Here is a 23,279-nt window from a genome sequence, read left to right as displayed (position 1 = left end):
AAGTGAAGTTACATGTCTAAGGACACAAAGCTATTAAGTGGCTAAACTGAGATGAATTTTAATATTTCCTTTTTTTTTGGTGGTGCCGGGAATTGAACCCAGGGCCTTGTGCATGCAAAGCAAGCACTCTACCAACTGAGCTATTCCCCAGCCCCTAACACTTCCTTTTAAAGTCAACAATCTGAAAGAATAGATGAGCAATGTAAACATGAACCCAGGGCCTTGTGCATGCAAAGCAAGCACTCTACCAACTGAGCTATTCCCCAGCCCCTAACACTTCCTTTTAAAGTCAACAATCTGAAAGAATAGATGAGCAATGTAAACATGTTAGCTATATGGACAAAATGACTAGAGAGGTTCTATGACAACTGTACTTCTGAATTCTGGTTCTGACCACTGGGTATGTTCACTTCAAGGTATTTATTTTTTGACCCCACATAAGGTGTTTATTATTGGAATGATCAAAATAATTAAGTGTTCAACTATAAGAGTTCCTACTCATAAGCCTCATGGTTGCATGTAAATACCAATGATTTTGCCAAAATTATCCTTCTTACAGGTTATCTCATCTGCTGTGTATACTTATGCACTTTTATCACTAACAGATAAATTTCAGTGGTGAATACATTTTATAAAATTTCATTACTAGCAAACCTGTTTATACACATATCATGCTCATGGACACCTATTTAAGTATTTTAAATATTCAAATTCTTCGTAGGCCAGAGGTTCTTAAACAAAAGTCTCAAATACTTAACATGAAAATATACACACACATACTCAGAAAATCAGTCTGTTTATAAGCCACTAATCATGTCTTAAAAAATAGCAATTAAGAACAGAGTTTCAACATAAAAGTAAAACAAAATAGTAGACAAAATACTAGAAAAATGGATGACAAATATATACAAATGCCCAAATCCTCAGCATCACATACTTTTTAGTAAGCATTCAAAAGCTTGAATAACAAGCAGCAACGAAAATAAAGATCAGAGATAAAAATGATATATTAGGATAAGACCGGAACTTATTACAAAAATGGTTTTAATGTACTTGAATAAATAAAAATCTAACCTTCAGAGTTACAGTGAATACTAAGACTGTAAAAACAATGGTTCCAAAAGTCCAGTTTCCGTATACCTGAAAAACATTTAATGATTACATGTACCATGAATACACAAGCCTGCTTAAAAAATTAAATGTTAATCCTGCATGTAACTGACATAGATTTTTATATGAATTTTGTTTAGGAAAATAACTTCTCAATTAGATCAAGTCACAATTCTAGATATTCTTGTGCCCCTAAATGTTCACGGACAGGTATGCCACAGCTGTGGTTGTTAGGGTTTATTCCCATTATTCCATGCAGCAACAAACAGGGAACTCACTGATTTGATAAAGACAGGAGAGAGAGGGAGAGAGGGAGAGAGAGGGAGAGGGAGAGAGAGAGGGAGAGTGAGAGGGGGAGGGAGGGAGAGGGAGGGAGGGAGGGAGAGGGAGGGAGGGAGGGAGGGAGGGAGGGAGGGAGGGAGGGAGGGAGAGGGAGGGAGAGGGAGAGAGAGAGAGAGAGAGAGAGAGAGAAAGCACTATTAAATGTAATATTCATCAGAACAAGTCATTTAGATGACTCATATTTCTAAACAGTTTGATATGGTCCTTTCCTATAATATCACTAAAGTTCTCACATTAGCAATAATTTGCAGACAAATGGATTCACTTTTTTTTAATGAGTCTAATTTTTTGGCTGTAAATATGAGCTGTCAGCATAAGCACATCAAAGAAAAGAAAATACCACATATAAATCCAAATGATGGCAATGAATGGCACATATGCTTACCAAACGCTGTCAAGATCTGAATGCATAACATTAAAACAGAAAATGAGATGTAAAAGGTTTTTAAAAAATAAAAACAAAAACTTAAGGTTAATAGAAGCAAAAAAAAAAAAAAAAAAGATTCAATCAAATCATACATGGGTGTCAATGTTTAGTTGCTGATAGCAGTTCTTACCCTTATTGTAATTTTAGCAAACACTTAGAAGGATGGTAACATATACAATAAAAACTTATTAATTTGGACTTTGTGAACTCAAAATGGATAATGAATCAGAAAGAGGCAGAGTTGATGCTTCTTGTGTATCACCCAGAAAATTCGCTGAGCAAATGAATAAATAGTGTCAACAGGCCTGGAGAGGGGAGAGTATCTGCCTAATTGAGAGCAAATTCTTTTTTTTTTTTTTTTTTGGTGGGGGGGGTGTTGGGAATTAACCCAGGGGCACTTAACCACTGAGCTACATATCCAGCTCTTATTATTATTATTGTTGTTTTAAAATTTCAAGACAGAGTCTCCTTAAGTTGCTGAAGCTGGCTTTGAACTTATGATCCTCCCTCCTTAGCCTCCCTAGCTACTGGGATTGCAGGCATGCACTACCTTGTCTACCTGGAGCAAATTTTTCTTAAGCAGTAGTCAGCTATATATAGTGTATGTGCCAAAGAACAGTGAAAGTCACAGAATCAGTCATAAAGCTGAAGGGACAAAACTGAATTCATTCTTACTGATGGGCAAAGTTCACTTGGAAAGCAGATGTGACTTTCCTAAGATTTAGCAGGGCACTTTCCTTGGCAAGTGCTACATGTATCTACACTAAAGCAGATCTGCATTTTCCTAGCAATTACTTTAGAATTAAGAATTTTCTTGGATTCATACTAAACTGATTTCTGCTAGTCTAAATTAGAGAGAATTTGCCTAATTTCAAAGTATCATTCAAATTCACTGAGTTCATCATTCTGTAATAGATGCTAATTGTGTAGATTCCAGACACAGTTATTGTACTCAGCAAATTATTTTTGAACCTTAGCTTTTGCTTTGCATTATGATTATAAAGAATGACCATACAAGAGGAATACCAGAAATGGGAAAGGAGAACATAGTGAAAGCAGCATGCAAGGCAGTGTGCTCAGTTGCCCACTATGTATAAATGAAGAAGGCATCCTCTGTCCTCCAAAAGAAACTCTCTCCTAGAGTACAGCCAGGGCAAAAAACCATTCTAATGCAGCTTCTGACTGATAAAGTTACTTGCTGGGAAGGCACTGGCAGGACCAGTGTAACCTTTCTGGGAGAACACTATGCTCCCATTTAGAAGGAAAGGAAGGAGAGAAAAGAACTCCCTCTCTGCACTGCTTGATACAACACACCATAGATATAGCAGCTACTCCCTTCAACTCCAAACATGGAAAGCCACTATGAATAAAAAAAATAACTGGGGCCAGACTTTGTTTCAAAGCCTTTCTCATATCCAAGCGCAGGGGTCCAAAGTCTGAAGTTCCAAGAATTCTGTTCACCTAACAAAAATCAAAGCCAAGTTAAGTTTCCAAAAGGGATTTCTTATTGCAATACTTCCATTATTTTAAAAGAAATTGTGAAAACTAAATACTGTATTTTTTTTTTTTTGGTGGTGCTAGGGATTTGAACCTAGGGCCTTGTGCTTGCAAGGCAAGCACTCTACCAACTGAGCTATATCCCCAGCCCTAAATACTGTATCTTGAGAAAAATGGTTTGCAAAATGATTATAGCAAGAGTATATATAAGACAGAACCAATGCCTATGGAAAGAAAGAAGAAAAGCCATGCTTATAATACCAAAAGATGTAATGACACTTCTTTTTTACCTTTCCATTATCTTCTAGGGATGTAGTCTGAAAAAGAAAGTAAGTTCCAAAGAAGAACACTGTCCCTTCAAAGGCAGCCAGAAATGTCCAATACAAGAAAGGGCCCAACTGTAGCATAGCATTACCAGAAATTTTCCTATTGAGAAATGGGGGAAAAAACAGGTTAATCAATCTCTGTAGGCTCTTTGTTTAAAGATGAAGTGAAACACCAAAGGTAGGCACAGAATTTGATCCTGTTATAATGAAGGGGGCTACCCTGATGGATTGAAAGGTTTTTTGGTAAACACCCAGACTAAGCTGAAGGTTGATTTTCATGTGATCACTTCCTAACAGAGGAATAAACTGTCAATAAACTGTCAAAGCGCTTCTAAAATTCTGGCTGCTGACAACAATAACATCATCAATAATAATTGGGTCACATTTAATGATTTACTTATTATACGCTAGGACCTGGGTTAAGCGTTTACTTATATATTAACTATTTTTATCCACATAAAAACTATGTGAGATATGTATTATTATTATCCCCATTTATAAACAACAATGAGCCTCAGAAAAGTGTTCTAAACTTGATGTACATTAGAATCACCTAGGGATATTTAAGACACTGATACGAGAAAGACAAATACTGCATATTCTCACTCATTTGAGGAAGGCAAAAAATGTTGATCACATAGAACTATGGTAAAATAGAGGTCAAGAGAAGATAGGAAGGGTGGGGACTGGAGTGAGAGGGTAGATAATAGATTCAAAAAAAGAGGGAGAGAAGTAGTTCTTATGTCTACAGCACAGTATATTAACTAGGTTCCAATTAATTAGATATTTCACAACAAGTAGAGGAGAAAAGTTTGAAGGTTTCCAGAACAGAGAAATGACAATATTTGAGGAGAGGGAAATGTTAATGACCTGATTTGATCATTGTATGTTGTATATATGGATTATAATACTATACCCCATAAATAAGTACAAATTCATGTCAATTACACAATAAACACTGATGCGTGGCTCCCATTCTCATTCTGATTTTTTTTTTTTTTGGCAGTACTGGGAAACTTAGTGAGATCCTATCTCTAGGGTTGAACTCAGGAGTGTTCTACCACTGTGAAGCCAGAATTGGGGACAGGCAGTTAGTATAGAAATAGGGGATCAAGTCAAATGGAGGAAATGGAGGCCATGAAAGCCATCTGTCTCTGGAAGTTGGAGACTGCCCCTGAGAGAATGGAATGTCAAGGACCTGCAGAGCCCATTGATTACCAGGTTTACTTGCCCTTATAAAGGCCTGCAGACAAGGAGCTGCTAATTAATGCCCCCTGGGCTCTTACCTGGCTGAATCACTTTAGCTCTTCCCTTGCCCATTCCCTTCTCACTTTATGCATCTCATCTGCAAAACTAAGCCTAGTCACATAGGCAGGAAGGAGAGATAAGGGGGGAGAGAACTGGAGAACAAAAGAGACCTTAACCTATAAAAGATGTAGGGTGCGCTCACTTCTTGGGACTTTAGACCATCAGCCATGGCCTTCTTCTCCCTCCCAGGAGAGGTCTGTGTTATCACCTTTAAATAGAACCTGCTTAATATGCTAAATCCTACTATAATGCAGGATTAGCCTGCAGTTCTTAAATGCTTGCAGTCCATTTTCAACACAAGAATCACAAGGGTTCAGGTCAATCAAGTCCTCCTGAAGGAATCCCTTGTCCAAATTAATAAAAATGGGGGAAATGTTGGGAGAAATCCTAGTTCTTGACTGGCAGCAGTGAATGTCTCAAGTGTGTAAGGAAAACCTGCAGGGAAGTGTTCTGCTTCTCCTACCTAGGAAAGTAAACAACTGCCCCAAGTTGACTCCCTGTTACCAAGGCAACCTGTATAGGAACCTGGTGGTCTGATCCCCTGTGGCACATTGTGATTGAGCAAGAAACCTATAAAATGTATAGCTGTTCCTGCAATAAATGAGTTTGCAGTCTGCTCACCACAAGCCTACTTCCACCCAACTCCTGGAGTCTGGGTCTTGACACCATGCCCTTACCCCGCGTATGAGCTAGCCTGGCACAAGAGAAACTACACCACTGAGCTACATTCCTAGTTCTTTTTATCTTTTATTTTGAGACAGGGTCTTGCTAAATTGCCAGGGTGGCCTTGAACTTGGGATCCTCTGCCTTAGTCCCTGGAGTCACTGGGATTACAGGAATGCGCCACCACACCTGGTTTTATTTTTATTTTGAGACAGGGTCTTATCGAATTGCCCAAACTGGCCTCAAATTTGTAATCCTCATGCCCTCAACCTACCCAGTGGCTGAGATAATCAAGCATGCACCACAGCATCCAACTTTTATTCTGATTTAATTGGCATGATATTATAACCTGACCATCAAGATCTTTTCAAAGCTCTCAAAGTAGTTCTTTTTTATTTTATTTTTGATGGTGCTGGAGATTGAATCCAGGGCCTCATACATACTAGGCAAATGTTCTACCACTGAACTACATACAAAGACCTCCCAAATTAATTCTAATGTGCAGTAGAATCTGGGAACCATTAGTGTAGTAGCAAGCCAAAGTTCACTCAGTAAGAGACAGATATATATCTATATCTTCATGCTCTTAACTGTTACCAAGCTTTCTAACTACAGTTGTTAAAATGTTTCTTTTAATCAAGTTTTCTTCCTTGAAATTTAATCTTTCTTAGGTCTTAGCTTTCCAACAAGTAAAATAAAATAACATGCTTGAAGTTGTATAATGATGTTTTATAAATGGCAGGAGAACAGATCAAAGTTTAAATCTGTCAAAAATAGCACCTTCTACCAGGTATGGTCATGCATGCCAATTATGTCTTATTTCACATCAAAGTGTTTGGAAATGCCTGAGTCACTAAATCCCCAAAGGTGATATGTATATACTATGCTACATAATACTACTGTTAAAATTAAGTGGTATACTGCAAAGAGCATCACATGCAGATAGATGAGTACTTCATGTTACAAAGGAATAGTTAGAGTAACTAGGCAATCTATAATCCAGTAATAGTTTGAGAGCACTGTTCAATCAAAGCAGGTACTCACTACTTACAAGAACAAGGTTAGGAAGCCAAATTGCACTTTGGTCTGGGCAACAGGCATACCATGACCTGCATTTTTGCATAATTCATAACTTACAGCTCCAATGCAATAATTAAAACTTCACGGAAATCCTTAAAATATTTGTACTTGATCAATCCCCTGCTGTTTACCCCATTTGTCTGCTGTGTTCACCTGCAGTCTGCCAGCATATCAAGGCCTTTTTTCAGTGCAGATTGCTCACTGTCAGGCGCCTGTCATCTGCCATTTGCATGCCTCTCGCCTGTCCATCGCCTGCCTTACACCTATCCATCACCAAACAAACCAGTTTCACCTCCCGATCCTCCGACAACAGTCAGCAAACTGATCACCGACCAACAGTGGAACACCAGCTGCCTGCTGTTGCCTGGAAGTTAACTGTGACAGTACCTGCAAGTTTGATTACATGTGACTGTCGCCATTTTGAGACAACAGCCAGGCCCCGTAGGACCCCTGGCAGGACTGACTGAGCCCCATCTCCAGGATCCCTCAGCCCGACCCATCACTCCCTGCCTCTGGGGCCCTCACATCAACTGCCTGCTACCTGCCACCAGGACCCCCAGAACAACTGACTGTGCCCTATCACGGGGACCCCAGACCGACTGATTGCACCCGGCCTCCAGGATCCCACAACCACACCAAACACACCGGACCTCCAGGACCCCTGCCGGACCAACCACATCGTGTCACCAGGACCTCCAGCTGACCACATCCACCCCTGAGTTGCAGCTCCCCATTTGCCAACACATTTTGAAGCCAGAGCGGCCATCTTGGATAATCCTGGAGGCCGCAGCTCCAATCTTTAGGTGGGGCAAACCCCATCCTGACACGTCTGCTGGAGGCTTAGAGCTCATTGTCAGGTACCTCTCATGTATCAGGCTACTGAAATCTAGGAGGTTTCATTACTATATGACTGTTATACTGTAGATTTTATTTTTTCTCCTTATTGAAAAAGTTAAAGTTTTTATTTCTTGAATTTTCTTGCTCTTTTCCTTTTGTTTACCTGATCCCTCAGAGTCTCTTTCTCCCTTTTTTGCATGCTAACATCCAATTTCTTCTGATTACACTCTCACCCTTTTTATTATCTAGAACTTCTGTATATTCTTTTCCTATCCCATTAACAGCCACATTCTACATCCCTTTGCATCCTCATTGTCCTCCATTTGAAACTGCAGACCTTATTGCAAATCTGTTTGTTTTACTGAAGATAATATTTGAACTCATTCTGGTTTATTATGACAATTTTGTTATTGTCCTCATAGGGGCTATTTGGTCTAGGATTGCACAGTGTCTGAATTGGGCACTGCTAATATTGATCTCCCCTTAAAGAAAGGGTTTTGGAAACCTATAGGGCCACTATAATCCTATAGGGGGAAATTTGTACCCTATATATACCCCAGATCTGCACTGCTAGAGGGGAAGATACATGAACAACATGAAAAAACAAAGGAAGAAAATGATACAAACAAATCTAGACTCTATAGTAATAGAATCCAATGACAGTATGTTAGAAGAAATGTCAGAAAAGGACTTCAGATTATACATGATTAAGATGATTCACGAAGCAAAGGATGAGATAAGAGAGCAAATGAAGGCAATGAATGATAATAACAATAAGCTGAAAGAGCACCTGCAGGAAGCAAAAGATCATTTCAACAAAGAGATAGAGATTCTCAAAAAAAAAAAAAAAAAAAAAAAAAAGGAAATCCTTCAAATGAAGGAAACAATAAACCAAATAAAAAACTCAATGGAAAGCATCACCAAAAGACTAGACCACTTGGAAGACAGAACCTCAGACAATGAAGACAAAATATTTCATCTTGAAAATAAAGTTGCCCAAACAGAGAAAATGGTAAGAAATCATGAACAGAATCTTCAAGAACTATGGGACATCATGAAAAGACCAAATTTAAGAATTACTGGGATGGAGGAAGGCACAGAGATACAAACCAAAGGAATGAACAACCTACTCAATGAAATAATATCAGAAAATTTCCCAAACCTGAAGAATGAAATGGAAAATCAAATAAAAGAGGCTTACAGAACACCAAATACACAAAATCACAACAGGTCCACACCAAGGCACATTATAATGGAAATGCCTAACATTCAAAATAAAGATAGGATTTTGAAGGCCGTGAGAGAAAAGCATCAGATTACACATGGGGGAGACCAATACCGAAAGCAGCCGACTTCTCACCCCAGACTCTAAAAGCTAGAAGGGCCTGGAACAACATATGTCAAGCTCTGAAAGAACATGGTTGCCAACCAAGAATCCTATATCCAGCAAAACTTACCTTCAGATTTGAAGATGAAATAAAATCCTTCCATGATAAACAAAAGTTAAAAGAATTTACAAGTACAAAGCCTGCGCTACAGAATGTTCTCAACAAAATATTCCATGAGGAGGAAATGAAAAACAACAATGGAGGTCAGCAAAGGGAGGAACTACCTTAGAGGAAAACCACTCAAAGGAGAAACCAAGCCAACTTAAAAACCAAAAATAAGCCAAATGACTGGGATTACAAATCATATCTCAATAATAACTCTGAATGTTAATGGCCTAAACTCATCAATCAAAAGACATAGACTGGCAGAATGGATTAAAAAGAAAGACCCAACAATATGCTGCCTGCAAGAGACTGATCTCATAGAAAGAGATACCCATAGACAAAAGGTGAAAGGATGGGAAAAAACCTACCACACACATGGACCCAGTAAAAAAGCGGGGGTTTCCATCCTTATATCAGATAAAGTGGACTTCAAGCCAAAGTTAGTCAGAAGGGATAAAGAAGGACATTTCATACTGCTTAAGGGAACCATAAATCAGGAAGACATAACGATAGTAAATATTTATGCCCCAAATGATGGTGCATCCCTGTACATCAAACAAATCCTCCTCAATTTCAGGAATCACATAGACCACAACACAAAAATTCTGGGTGACTTTAATGCACCGCTGTCACCACTAGATAGATCTTCCAAACAAAAACCAACCAAAGAAACCGTGGAACTCAATAACCTAGACTTAATAGAGATATATAGAACATTCCAACAAAATGGAAACTACCGAAGACATTGACAAATTTCTAGAGACATATGCTCCTCCCAAACTGAATCAGGAGGACATACACAATTTAAACAGATCAATAACAAGCAATGAAATAGAAGAAGCCATTAAAAATCTACCATCCAAGAAAAGCCCAGGACCAGATGGATTCTCAGCCGAGTTCTACAAGACCCTCAAAGAAGAACTCATTCCAATACTTCTCAAAGTATTCCAGGAAATAGAAAAGGAGTGTACCCTACCTAACTCATTCTATGAAGCTAATATCACCCTCATACCCAAACCAGGCAAAGACACATCAAGGAAAGAAAATTTTAGACCAACATCCTTGATGAATATAGATGCAAAGATCCTTAACAAAATATTGGCAAACCGTATCCAAAAACATATTAAGAAAATTGTGTGCCACGATCAAGTGGGGTTCATCCCTGGAACGCAAGGATGGTTTAACATCCGAAATTAGTAAACGTCATCCATCATGTCAAAAGACATAAGGATAATAATCATATGGTTATTTCCATTGATGCAGAAAAAGCGTTCGACAAAATACAACACCCATTCATGCTCAAAACACTAGAAAAAATTGGGATAGTAGGAACATACCTGAACATTGTAAAGGCTATTTATGCTAAGCCCATGGCCAACATCATTCTTAATGGAGAAAAACTAAAACCATTCCCTTTAAAAACGGGAACAAGACAGGGATGTCCTCTTTCACCACTTCTATTCAACCTTGTTCTCGAAACTCTAGCCAGAGCAATTAGGCAGACCAAAGAAATTAAAGGGATATGAATAGGAAAAGAGGAACTTAAGTTGTCACTATTTGTTGATGACATGATTCTATATTGAGAGGATCCAAAAACCTCCTCCAGAAAACTTCTAAACCTCATCAATGAATTCAGCACAATAGCAGGCTATAAAATCAACACGCATAATTCTAAAGCATTTTTATACGCAAGCAACGAAACAGCTGAAAGGGAAATGAGGAAAACAACTCCATTTGCAATAGCCTCAAAAAAAAAAAATACTTGGGAATCAATCTAACCAAAGAGGTAAAAGATCTCTACAATGAAAACTACAAAACATTGAAGAAAGAAATTGAGGAAGACCTTAGAAGATGGAAAGATCTCCCATGTTCTTGGATAGGCAGAATGAATATTGTCAAAATGGCCATACTACCAAAAGTGTTCTACAGATTCAATGCAATTCCAATTAAAATCCCAATGACGTACCTTACAGAAAATAGAGCAAGCAATCGTGAAATTCATCTGGAAGAATAAGAAACCCAGAATAGCTAAAGCAATCCTTAGCAGGAAGAATGAAACAGGGGGTATCGCAATATGAGAACTTCAACTATACTACAAAGCACTAGTAACAAAAACGGCATGGTATTGGTACCAAAATAGAAAGGTAGTTCAATGGTACAGAATAGAGGACACGGACACAAACCCAAATAAATACAATTTTCTAATAGTAGACAAAGGGGCCAAAAATAGGCAATGGAGAAAAGATAGCCTCTTCAACAAATGGTGCTGGGAAAACTGGAAATCCATATGCAACCAAATGAAACTAAACCTCTCTCTCTCACCCTGCACAAAACTCAACTCACAATGGATCAAGGACCTTGAAATCAGACCAGAGACCCTGCATCTTATAGAAGACAAAGTAGGTCCAAATCTTCAACTTGTTGGCTTAGGATCAGACTTCCTTAACAGGACTCCCATAGCACAAGAAATAAAAGCAAGAATCAATAACTGGGATAGAGTCAAACTACATAGCTTTCTCTCAGCAAAGGAAACTATCAGCAATGCGAAGAGAGAGCCTACAGAGTGGGAGAATAACTTTGCCACTCATACTTCAGATAGAGCACTAATTTCCAGAATATATAAGGAACTCAAAAGACTCTACATGACAAATACAAATAACCCAGTCATCAAACACTTCACAGAAGATGTACAAGCAATCAACAAACATATGAAAAAATGTTCACCATCTTTAGTAATAAGAGAAATGCAAATCAAAACTACACTAATATTCCATCTCACCCCAATTAGAATGGCGATTAACAAGAATACAAGCAACAATAGGTGTTGGAGAGGATGTGGGGAAAAAGGTACACTCATACATTGCTGATGGGGTGGCAAATTAGTGCAGCCACTTTGGAAAGCAGTGTGGAGATTCCTTAGAAAACTTGGAATGGAACCACCATTTGACCCAGCTATCCCACTCCTTGGCCTATACCCAAAGGACTTAAAATCAGCATACTACAGAGATACAGCCACATCAATGTTCATAGCTGCTCAATTCACAATAGCAAGACTGTGGAACCAACCTAGATGTCCTTCAATTGATGAATGGATAAAGAAACTGTGGTACATATATACAATGGAATATTACTCAGCCATAACGAATAATAAAATTATGGCATTTGCAGGCAAATGGATGAAATTGGAGAATATCATGCAAAGTGAGATAAACCAATCTCAAAAAACCAAAGGACGTATGATCTCACTGATAAGCAGATGATGACATATAATGGTGGTTGGAGTGGGCAAGAATGGAGGAAGGAGTGACTGTATAGAGGGAAAAGAGGGGTGGGAGTGAAGGAAAAAATAACAGAATGAATCCAACATCATTACCCTATGTAAACGTATGATTACACAAATGGTATGCTGTTACTCCATGTACAAACAGAAACAACATGTATCCCATTTGTTTACAATAAAAATATATTTAAAAAAATATTTGTACTCAACAGCTTTTTTAATTTATAAAATTGCTCAGCATAGTTCAGAAAGTATGTGGAGGAGGACATTAGAATAATGAGATTGATAGCTACCACCAATTGAAAACTTACTGTGTTACTTCTTTTAAAGTTCTTTTATATGTAGTGATTTATTTGATCACTCACAAACTCATTGTTATTAGGTGCTACCACTGCCCATGTTTTACTAAAGATAAAATTAACACACATTCCCGGTAAGTAACCTTTACAAGGTCACACAGTAAGTGACAGAAGCAGGATTTGTGCTCAGGTTGTTAAGCCTGAGCTCTTAGTGGCATTGAATGGGAGGGACTCTGCTCACTGCATCAAGTCGCACTTCAACCAGAACAGGTCCACTAGTGGATTTCACTCTAGTGACTGAAAACAACTGCAGTTCAAATAATGTTTGAAAACTGCTGTCCTGTTGGAAAGAACACAGAGCCAGTCATTAGGAGGACTGAATTTTGATCTTCATTTTGCCTCTGGTTAATACCCTGTGTCCTTAGGTAAGTCATTTCTGGGCCCAAGTCCCTCATTTTCAGAGGGTGTGGTAGTTGAGCTCTAGTTTTCTATCAAGGTCTCCTTTTTTGCTTTTGTGATACTGGAGATCCAACCCAGGGCCTCACACAAGCTAGGTAAGTGCTCCACCACTGAGATACCCTCCCCAACCCCTCAGCAAGACTTCTACGATTCCCCTCTAGACATAATCAACCATTTTCAACAAATACAGGAATCAGCAGAACATATTAAACAATGCTGTTAAGATGCAATCAGGAAACTCTAGATTGGCAGAAACTTTACAACATAAAAGATCTGATTTTGTTGACAAATTATGAGGTTAACCTACAGATTAAGAGATTAAGAAGCATATTAACCAACTGCAATGTGCAGTTCATATTTGGATCCTGATTCAAATAAGAATAGTGTTAAAAAAATGAGCACAACTGGGTAAATTTGAACAACTGGATATTTGATATTAAGGGCTTTAATTTAAGTGATAAGGTACTGTTATTTTTTTAAGTTCTTATCTTTACATGATACATACTGAAATAACTTTTATATGATATCTGGTTCAAAATAAACCTGGGATACAGTAGATAGGGTTATTAATGGAACAGCTTTGTTGATAAATTGATAGCTGTTGAAAGTGAGTGGTAAATGAAATTGGTACATTGAAGAGACATCTGCATTCCCATATTCACTGCATCACTATTCACAACTGTCAAGATTTGGAATCAACCTGAATGTCCATCAAGGGATGAATGGATAAAGAGAATGTGGTACATATACATGATGTAACAGTACTCATCCATAAAAAAATAAGATCCTGTCATTTGCCACAACATGGATGAAAGTGGACATGATTATAAGCAGGTACTGAAAGACAAGCACCACATGATCTCACTGGTAAGTGGAATCTTAAAAAAAAAAGCTGATCTCAAAGAAGTTGCAAATAAAATGATGGTTATCAGAGGCTGGGGAGAAGAGGGGGAAGGGAAGGCTAAAGAAAGTTAATCAATGGGTCATTTAGCTAGGAGTAAGAATCTCTAGTGTGTTATTACATAGTAGGGTGACTACAGATAACAATAATGTACTATATATGTCAACAAAACTAGAAGAAAGGGTATTAAATGTTTTTACCATGAAGAAATGATAGATAATTGAGGAGAGATACATGTTTAGCCTGATTTAAACATTATATAGTGTATACATGTAAGAATCATCACTTACTATCCCATTACTGTATACAATTTTTATGTGTGAGGTATAAAAATAGAGTTCTACATGCTTTTGTATATATATGAAATTTCCCTTAATATTTTTAAAACTATAAATCTTATAAATGTAATTCTAACAATTACTAAATAAAAATTTTATGAGTCATGCTATTTAAAGAAATCCCTTAAATTTGCACATTTTCATTTCATACAAATAAACCACCTGAGCCTCTCTACCCGCACTTGGTATCCATTATTTAGCAATGTTTATAATCTGCTGTAAATTAACATCTTTATCTTAAGCTGTAAGCTTAACTTCTAAAAATCCAATTAAATCACAGGTTAAACAACCGGAGTTAGTGCCAAATTCCCCATCCATACAGAAGAACATCCATTTCCAACTGACAGAAAGAATATAAGGGCTTCATGAGTTAATTATTTCCTACCATAAAACAGTTTTAGAATGGTGCTAATGAAGTGTGGCAATTAACGCTTCATATGCAGTTTATAAGAGAAAGGGTAATATAACCTCAGGTCAACCTACTAAAGATAGGAATTAGTATTCTAAACGACCAAAAATCTTTGTACAATTTTTTGGCAGTTAAAAATTAAAATATTGTGTCTTTCTATAAGGCTCTGTGGATGCTATAACAACGTAGGTTCACACTACAGAAATCACTATTCCAGATTAAAAGTATGCTTCACATGTGCTCAAGTGTGGGACCTACACCTAGGAAATATGTTGTTTTCCTATTGAATGATCTAGTTTTGTCACTAATATTCAATACAGAACCACGTACTCAAACCAGGTGAGCAGTTTTGTCTCTTTCCAACCTGCAAATGAAATGAAATCCACAACTTACAAAGTCTGAGGGGGTTAAAATTTAGCTATATTTAACTTACATATATAATCGCGGGTCTGAGGTCAGAGTATCAATGTTGATGTGCTGTTCCAGGAGACTGTAGGCCAGAATGGGCAGGGATGTGAAGCAGATATTGTACATTGTAAGATAAGTAGCATCATACAGTGGCTGAAATGACAAATATTACAGAAAAGAAACGTACTATAACAATTATCTACAAGATGATATTTGTGAATTAGGAAAAATCACTAGCTAAAACAAGACAGTTTCCTTTCATGATTTTTGGGACAGTAAAGAAACCTGTAAATAAGGTCCTTACCTGGTAACTGTAAAAAATAAACTAACATTTTGTGATTTGTCATATTAATACAATACCTTCCCCTTATCAGGATCTGATTCAGAAGGTTTATATGCTATAAGCTTTCTTTCTACTAGACATTAATAACTTTTTAGTTGCTAAAAATATAGGCATATAGTTGCTATTTCAGCAAAGACTAAATAAGATAAGTTAGAGAAACTAAATGCAAGTAGTAGCCAGTCTGTGTCACAGTTTTATTTTGGTTAATATTTTATAAGGCTGAATCCTATAATAAGCCATTTCTAACACACTTTCTGAGAAGCCCTCTAGTTCCTCTGGTATGTGTTCTTCCTCCCTGCACTGAATAATAAGCCTAATTTGATCAACTACAAATATGTTTCTGGTGGTCTTTGGCTGTGTGCTTTGACAATCTTGAGCTCCCAAAACAAAACTTGGCATATAGAAAGCATTCAATAAATACTTGATGAGTCAGAAGAGTACAAATTGGAAGTTATAACACATTTGTAAAGGACTGATTTTATATTATAAATCTTCCTTTATTGAAAAAAGTAAGGTATTTTATGAACCTCATTCTGATAAAAGTACTTGAGTTTTGTATATCTGCAGTACTAGATATTGCCATATGACTATTTTCTATATCCTAAATTAAAAGCAACCAATTTCATATGCATTTTTCACACATATAAATGTACTTTGATTAATAAAATGCATTTAAATGTTACATCAATGAATACAATTATGTATTTTAATTACTAAAGATACAATTACTATCATAATGGAGATTGACTCAAAAAGATCAGTAACAACTTGAATAGACCATTAGTTTATTCATTAGATGACTTCAGAACACTTACTGAATGCCTACAAAGTACCAAATACCAGGGACAAAGAAGATTCATCCCTACCCACCAAAGAGCTCAAATTCTAGACATGGAGGCAGAGTGGGAGGTGCACAAGGAGCTACGGGACCCAAAGGAGCCCTCGTCTGCAATTGAGAAAAAAGCAAGAAATAATCTGTGCAACATTATCAATGAAATTAAAAGAATGGCTCTACATAGACCGTGGAGGTACTTCCCACATTCTGTAAACAAAGATTGAAGCTCAGCAAAATATTCTGTTGAATTAAGAAGTACAAAAAAAGATGTTACATTCCTATTAATTATCAAGTGAGAGGACTAGTCTGTAGCACCCACCACTATATTTGTTTTGGAAACTACCCATTTTTGCTAATGAGTAAATTAAAACAACAACTCAGATTGACAGGTGTGTAATTTAGTCTTATATTTCATTCAAACAAAAGAAGCATCAATCTACTTTTGTTTTATTATGGTACTTTTAGGTAATGTGAGAGATAATTGTAATTCTTAGATGCATAATTACAGGAGACAGAATGTCCCCAAAACAAACAACAGGTTGATAATATTGTTTCTTGTTAAACCTGTTATAAATGTTTCCTTTTCATGGAAGAAAAAAAGGACAAGTACTATCCTAGTTTTTCTCAAGAGAGGCTTTTGCTTAAAGAACATGAATCCTGGTTCCATTTCTACATTCTTTAAAATCTGCTCTCCAAGTTTCAGAGAACATTTCATGTGGTTCTGGATTGAAAAAGGCTGACCACCCATGTGTCCAAAAGATACTTTGTAAGTGTCCAATGATACAATAAATGCTGCTATTTTCAGCACTAGCACAAGGCCAATATAAAAAATAATGATTTTGCATTTCATGTCACCTCCTCAACCTTCCTTTTGCTGGTACACTTTTCTTCTAAGATGTCTACACAGCTCCTTCCCTTAGCTGCTCAGGTCTCTGCCCATATGCTACCTCATCTGAGACAACTTTCCAGATGATCTTCTATAAAGAAGCTGCCCTTTTCCCTAATTGCACACTATCCCTTTATTATGCTTTATATCAGCACTCATCAATATCCCACCTTATATATTTGATTGCTGCATCTCTCCTTCATCACTATACAATTTCCATGAAGATAAGGGAGTTTGTCTAATCACTGCTATATCCTCAGCACTTAGCTTAGCACAAAGCAGGGATTCAAGAATTATTTGTCAAAGGAATGTTATCTACCAGTTCAGTGAATGAGGGAACTAAATATCAACTCCTATGGAAACCTAAGCCATTAGGTAATCTAAGCAGACCAAAGACAATTCAAGGACTGAATTTTAGTTGCCTTTAAGGAATAAGTCCTTTCTTTCTTCATACAACTTGTACTTGGCAAACATGTTTTTAAAAGGTAACTGAACAACAGACCCCTTTCAAAATAAAAAACAACAATGTTTCAACCAGATCAAACCAGCTTTTAGATCTGCTAAAAGTAGTTAAAAAAGAAAATCTGCAATATTTTTTCTAATACCTGCACTCAACTAAGGAAGTGAGCAGCAATTAGCAGCAGTTCGGTCAATAGAAATTGAACATTCAAGAAGAGCAGAGTGAAGAATTTGCAAAAGTTTCTACAACTAATATTAGTTTTGATTATAAGAAGGCTTGACAGCACTTTCTACAATTGGAAGATGCTTAATTCACAACATGATCTGCTTTACTGGTGCTACCAGGTGAATGACATGGCACTGATGTAAGAGACAGCATACCAGATGGCAAAGAAACAAATTACCAAGAGAAAGAGAGCAGTCATTTCTGATTGAGAAAAATGCATTCTCTTAAAAATACTGCCAACAAATAAGAAAAACATTACTTCCTACCATGAGCAACCAAAAGAAAGAAAGCTTGCTTTGAAATTTAGAAACTCAGTCTCCAATACCCATGAAAATGTGGTAATCCAACATGGCAAAATCACTGAACTGCTCATAGATTAAGTTTCAAATTTTGGAGTCACTGAGCACTAAGAGTCCCTGCATTTGCCTATACTGCAACTGGAAGCAATGCAAAGTCCATTTCAGTTGCTTTCTGACCAGTTTAAAAAATCAATGTTTTTCTATTAAATAAAACCACCCTGAGTAACTGCAAAGGTGTAAGATTTTATATGATGAAAGACTGTAACATTTCAGAACTACTGAAACACATTTTACACATTGATAAAATAGGAAAAAAAATCAAAACACTTTTATTAGAGCGTTATACATAGTAGTTGGGTTTATCCCAATAAATGGAAATACTCTTTCAAAATGTTTTTTCCAACTCTGCCAGGATATACCAAATACCTTTTAAAAAGAATACTACAGTGATGCAGCCACATCAGTGTTTATAGCAGTTCAATTCACGATAGCTAAGCTATAGAACCAACCAAGGTACCATTCAACAGAAGAATGGATAAAGAAAATGTGGTATATATACACAATGGAATATTACTCATTCATAAAGAATGAAATGATGGCATTTGCCTGTAAATGGATAGAACTGGAAAATATGCTAAGTGAAATAAGCCAATCCAAAAAAAAAACCAAAAGGCCAAATGTTTTCTCTGATATGCAGATGCTAACTCACAATAAGTGGGGAGGGTAGGGAAGAACAGATGTACTTTGGATTAGAAAAAGGAGAATGAAAGGAAGGGAGGGGGAATGGGAATATGAAAGATAGTAGAATGAATCGCATATTACTATCCTATGTGCATATGATTACATGACCGATGTAATTCTACCTCATGTACAACCAGAAGAATGAGAAGTTATACTCCATAGATGTATAATATGTTGAAATACATTCAACTATCATGTATAACTAATAAGAATAAGAAAACCCAAATGTTCTTTAATAGGTGAAATGAAAAGTCAGTCCAGTAGAGCACTTCTCAGCAATAATACACACAATAACATGAATTACTATAAACATATGCTGAGGAAAAGTCAGACATTAAAGATTATAAAAGAATCCATTCATGGGGCTGGGGTGGTAGCTCAGTGGTAGAGTGCATGCCTAGCATGTGTGAGAAACTGGGTTCGATTCTCAGTGCCACATGAAAATAAAAGTATTGTGTCCATCCATAACTAAAAAAATATTTTTTTAAAGAATAATCCATTCAATATGAGATTCTAGAATAGGCAGGTCTACAGTGAAAGAAAGTAAATCTAAGGTACTTTGGTGGGAGGACTAAAGAGAGGAATAAGGAAAACTGCACTAACGTGGGCATATTTTATTTATTATGGTTACAACTATACCTTTAATAACATTGATTTAAATAGTAAAAAAAAAAAAGAAAACAAAGCAAAGACATTTGTTACTATACAAATCAGGTCAAGAAGATTAACTGTTGAAGCAAAAAAGAAACCCTTTTACTTTGGACATACCTCTCTAATGCCTCTAATTAATACCTAAAAGGTAATATACTAACAGCAAATATAAACTACATCATAATAAGTAACACAGGACACAAACCTGTTGTGAGAATCCACAGAAGAACTGGTACAAAAACTGTGGCAAAATGAAACAAAGATTCTGGAAAAAAATTAAGACAAGGGTTAATATTTATATTTGACTAACTTTCTAAATGAAAACAGAAAACTACACTTAATGGTCTATAGTCATTCCAAAATCCTTCTAATGTCAGAATGTCATACATTTCTATTTCAGTGATGAAAAGAAACTAAAAATATATTTTTTCTCTTTTTTTGGTGGTACTAGGGATTGAACCCAGGGAGGCAAGTGCTCTACCACTGAGCTAAATCCCCAGCTTAGGAAAATAAAACAAATGATGAATTCAGATTAAGACAAACTTTTGTCCCCACCAACCTTACTTTATAAGAATCTCTTCCTATTCTTCCAAGGAAGAAATGAGCTCATCCAATATGAACACTTAATGATACTATACCTTAAATATAAATTTAATAATCACAGAATTACATAATAATACATGTACATTTTAAAGTCAATACCAATAGTTAAGAAATTGTTATAGATTATGCTGATACTAACAGTTTTCAAGTAATGCTTTACCTACCTACTATTACTCCTTCATCAAACAATCGACATAGTATTGTTGAGAACCTACTATATGCAAAGATAGCACTGCTAGTGATACAAAAAAAAGCAAAGGAGGAATTAAAATATACAGATGCATGCTGGGAATTTATAAGGCAGTTAAAAGGCACCCAGTGTGACTATAAAATACTGAAATTAATTTCTGGGTAAAACCTCCAGAACTAGGATTTTCAAAAGACTGCTATCCTTCAAAAGTGGGCAGTAAACTTATTTGTGTGCTGCTGTCACTAGTTCACCATGCCTCTAAACTTGCTCTTTGGGAAGCACTTTTAAGAGTCTTTTTTTTTTTTTTTGGGGGGGGGGGCGGGGGATACCGGGGATTAAACTCAGGAGCACTCAACCACTGAGCCACATCCCCAGTCCTATTCTGTATTTTATTTAGAGTCAAGGTCTCACTGAGTTGCTTAGTGCCTTGCTTTTGCTGAGGCTGGCTTTGAACTTGCAATCCTCCTGCCTCAGCTTCCCAAACCCCTGGGATTACAGGTGTGCAACACCACACCTGGCTTAAGAGTCATTTTTGAACCATGTCAGAAAATCGGTGCCATTTCTCATGGCACATATTCTCATGTAGTTATTAATTCACCAGACTTAGATCTGGGAGACTTGAGGCTGTTTTTAAAAATCAAATGTATCCTCAGAGGATGAGCATCTGCCACAGTGAAGTTATTTAGATAAATGTACTATTGGTACTAGAGGATGTTCCTAAAGAAACATGATCTACATGTTTTTAATCACCCCTGCAGCATGAGAATAAATGTCACAGACCCCAAGGTCATCGCCTGGAAAAGCAACACTCATTTGTATGTATCAATTCTGACACAATGCAAAATACTTCCAGCAGCATTTCCAGAGTTATATTTAATGAAAATGTAAGTTATCTGAAATTAGATGAGTCAAAGTTGAGTGGGGATCATGGGGGTCTTCATGAGAAAGAGGACTCTGCCTCCCCCACCAGAATATAAACTCCCTGAGAATAGGGACATTGCCTGTCTTACTCCATGGTGAATTTCTAGGGCCTAAAACAGTGTTTGGTATATAGTAACACATTCGAAATATACTTGTTGACTGATAGAATAAAGAAGTTAGAATTTGAACTAGGTCTTAAAGATGAATAGGATATGTAGGTAGTAAGAAACAGGGTAAGACAGTATGTATTTTAAGCATAAATGGTAAGACAGGGTCAGATGGGGGAGTGCCTTAAAGACAGACTAATGCTCAGAAAACATAAGCAAACTTTCTGAGAGACAAGATGAAAAACAGCATTTTCTAAACTTTAACCTGGTTGGATTATGTGATAATTGAACAGAAAAACAGAAGGCAGGAAGACCAATTATTGAAGTACTCCAGGAGTAGGGAAATGACAATCTGAAGATGCAGTGATGAGAAAAGAGGAAGAAAAGATCTGATTCCACCAAAGAGGGTTGAAAATAATAGAAATCCCTTGGGATAAAAGACTGCAATATAAAAGGAATAGTGCTGTCAGTAACCAAGATGATAAAGGACATACAAATACTAATGAAGGCAGAGGGCATTATCTACAAAAATAATCATCAATCTCCCATGTTGGCAACAGGGATGAGTCCGATCACTGACCAACATTTGCCAAGCTAATGCTTGTTTTGTTCATCTTAACAGAGCATTCCTTCCATCTGGTGGCAGTTGCTTGAATTGCAGGCCAAAATCCCAGAGGCAAAGCAATCTTCTGGAATAGGGTCAGATTACTAGACAGATCTGTATATCAAATCTTAACAGGGCCTCCTACTAGGGGGAGGTTAAGAGCAAATAATGTGGGGTTATTAATTATTGAGTGCAAGGCCCAACACATCCTAACTATGATGTAGAAGGAGTCCTGGACTTAAATAAACCTATGGTAGAAATATGCTGTCACATTATAGCCAAGGCAAGTTATATGATCTCTCTAAGTCCTATTTTCCACATATGTTAAATTGCATTTGATGCCAGCCAGGAAACGCAGTTTGATCCATCTTAAAAAAAAGAGAGAGAAGAAAAGAAAAGAAAAAAACAACAAACTCATATTAAAAATGAATCTGATGGTACTTCAAATAAACTAACTACACTGAAATGGTAGAAAAGGGAGAAAAAAGGGAAACTTCATCTTTAAATTTTCATGGGTGAATTATAATTATATATACTGGCAGGCTTCATTGTGATATATTTGTACCTGCATACAGCATAACTTGGTTAACTTCATTTCTGGGTTCTTCCCCTTTTTCTCCCCTCCTCCCTTTCTTCGTCCTCACCCTCTGCCCTACTGGTCTCCCTTCTATTTTCATGAAATCCCTTTCTTTCCTCCTTTTTTTTCTGGCTTCTACATATGATAGAAAACAACCCTCAACTTTCTGAGTCTGGCTTATTTCACTTAGCGTAATGTTCTCCAGTTCTATCCATAATGGCATAATTTCATTTTTTTAATGCTGAGTAAAACTCCATTGTGTATATATACCACATTTTCTCTATCCATTCATCTGCTGACAGACACCTGGGTTGTTTCCATAACATGGCTCTCGTGAATTGTGCTGCTATAAACACCGATGTGATTGTATCACTATAGTAAGATGATTTTAGTTCTTTTGGATAAATACCAAAGGAGTGGAATAAGTGGGTCTTATGATGGGTTCATTCTAAGTCTATTGAGGAATCTCCATACTGCTTTCCAAAGTGGTTGTACTAATTTACAATCCAACTAACAATGTATAAGTGTTCAAAAAAGGAAACTTTAGAAAATAGTATTTTGACATATATCTTAAGGCTAAAATGAACGGTACACAACATGTATGACAATATGGAGAACCAAGAGGACGTTACGTCAAGTGAAATAAATCAGGCACATAAA

General features: G+C 36.8%; 1 protein-coding gene across 10 annotated transcripts in view; it reads right to left on the bottom strand.

The window, feature by feature from the left end:
* ATP11C (ATPase phospholipid transporting 11C (ATP11C blood group)) overlaps positions 1–23,279 on the bottom strand; it is a 205,513-nt gene that overhangs the window by 16,816 nt on the left and 165,418 nt on the right. For 9 of the 10 annotated variants that reach the window (XM_079124796.1, XM_079124795.1, XM_079124797.1 and 6 more), the window contains 4 exons: positions 19,823–19,882; positions 15,203–15,330; positions 3,667–3,802; positions 1,075–1,140 (listed from right to left, as the gene is read on the bottom strand). In XM_079124796.1, coding sequence (XP_078980922.1) covers positions 1,075–1,140; positions 3,667–3,802; positions 15,203–15,330; positions 19,823–19,882 — 390 coding nt within the window. The remainder of the gene's footprint in view (positions 1–1,074; positions 1,141–3,666; positions 3,803–15,202; positions 15,331–19,822; positions 19,883–23,279) is intronic. The other variant, XM_079124801.1, reaches the window with a different exon arrangement.

The sequence above is a fragment of the Sciurus vulgaris genome (genome assembly GCF_902686455.1).
Source record: "Sciurus vulgaris genome assembly, chromosome: X".
In the NCBI taxonomy this organism is placed as follows: Eukaryota; Metazoa; Chordata; class Mammalia; order Rodentia; family Sciuridae; genus Sciurus; species Sciurus vulgaris.
Note: the sequence above shows the minus strand (reverse complement) of the source record. Positions and strands in the feature narration are given on the sequence as shown.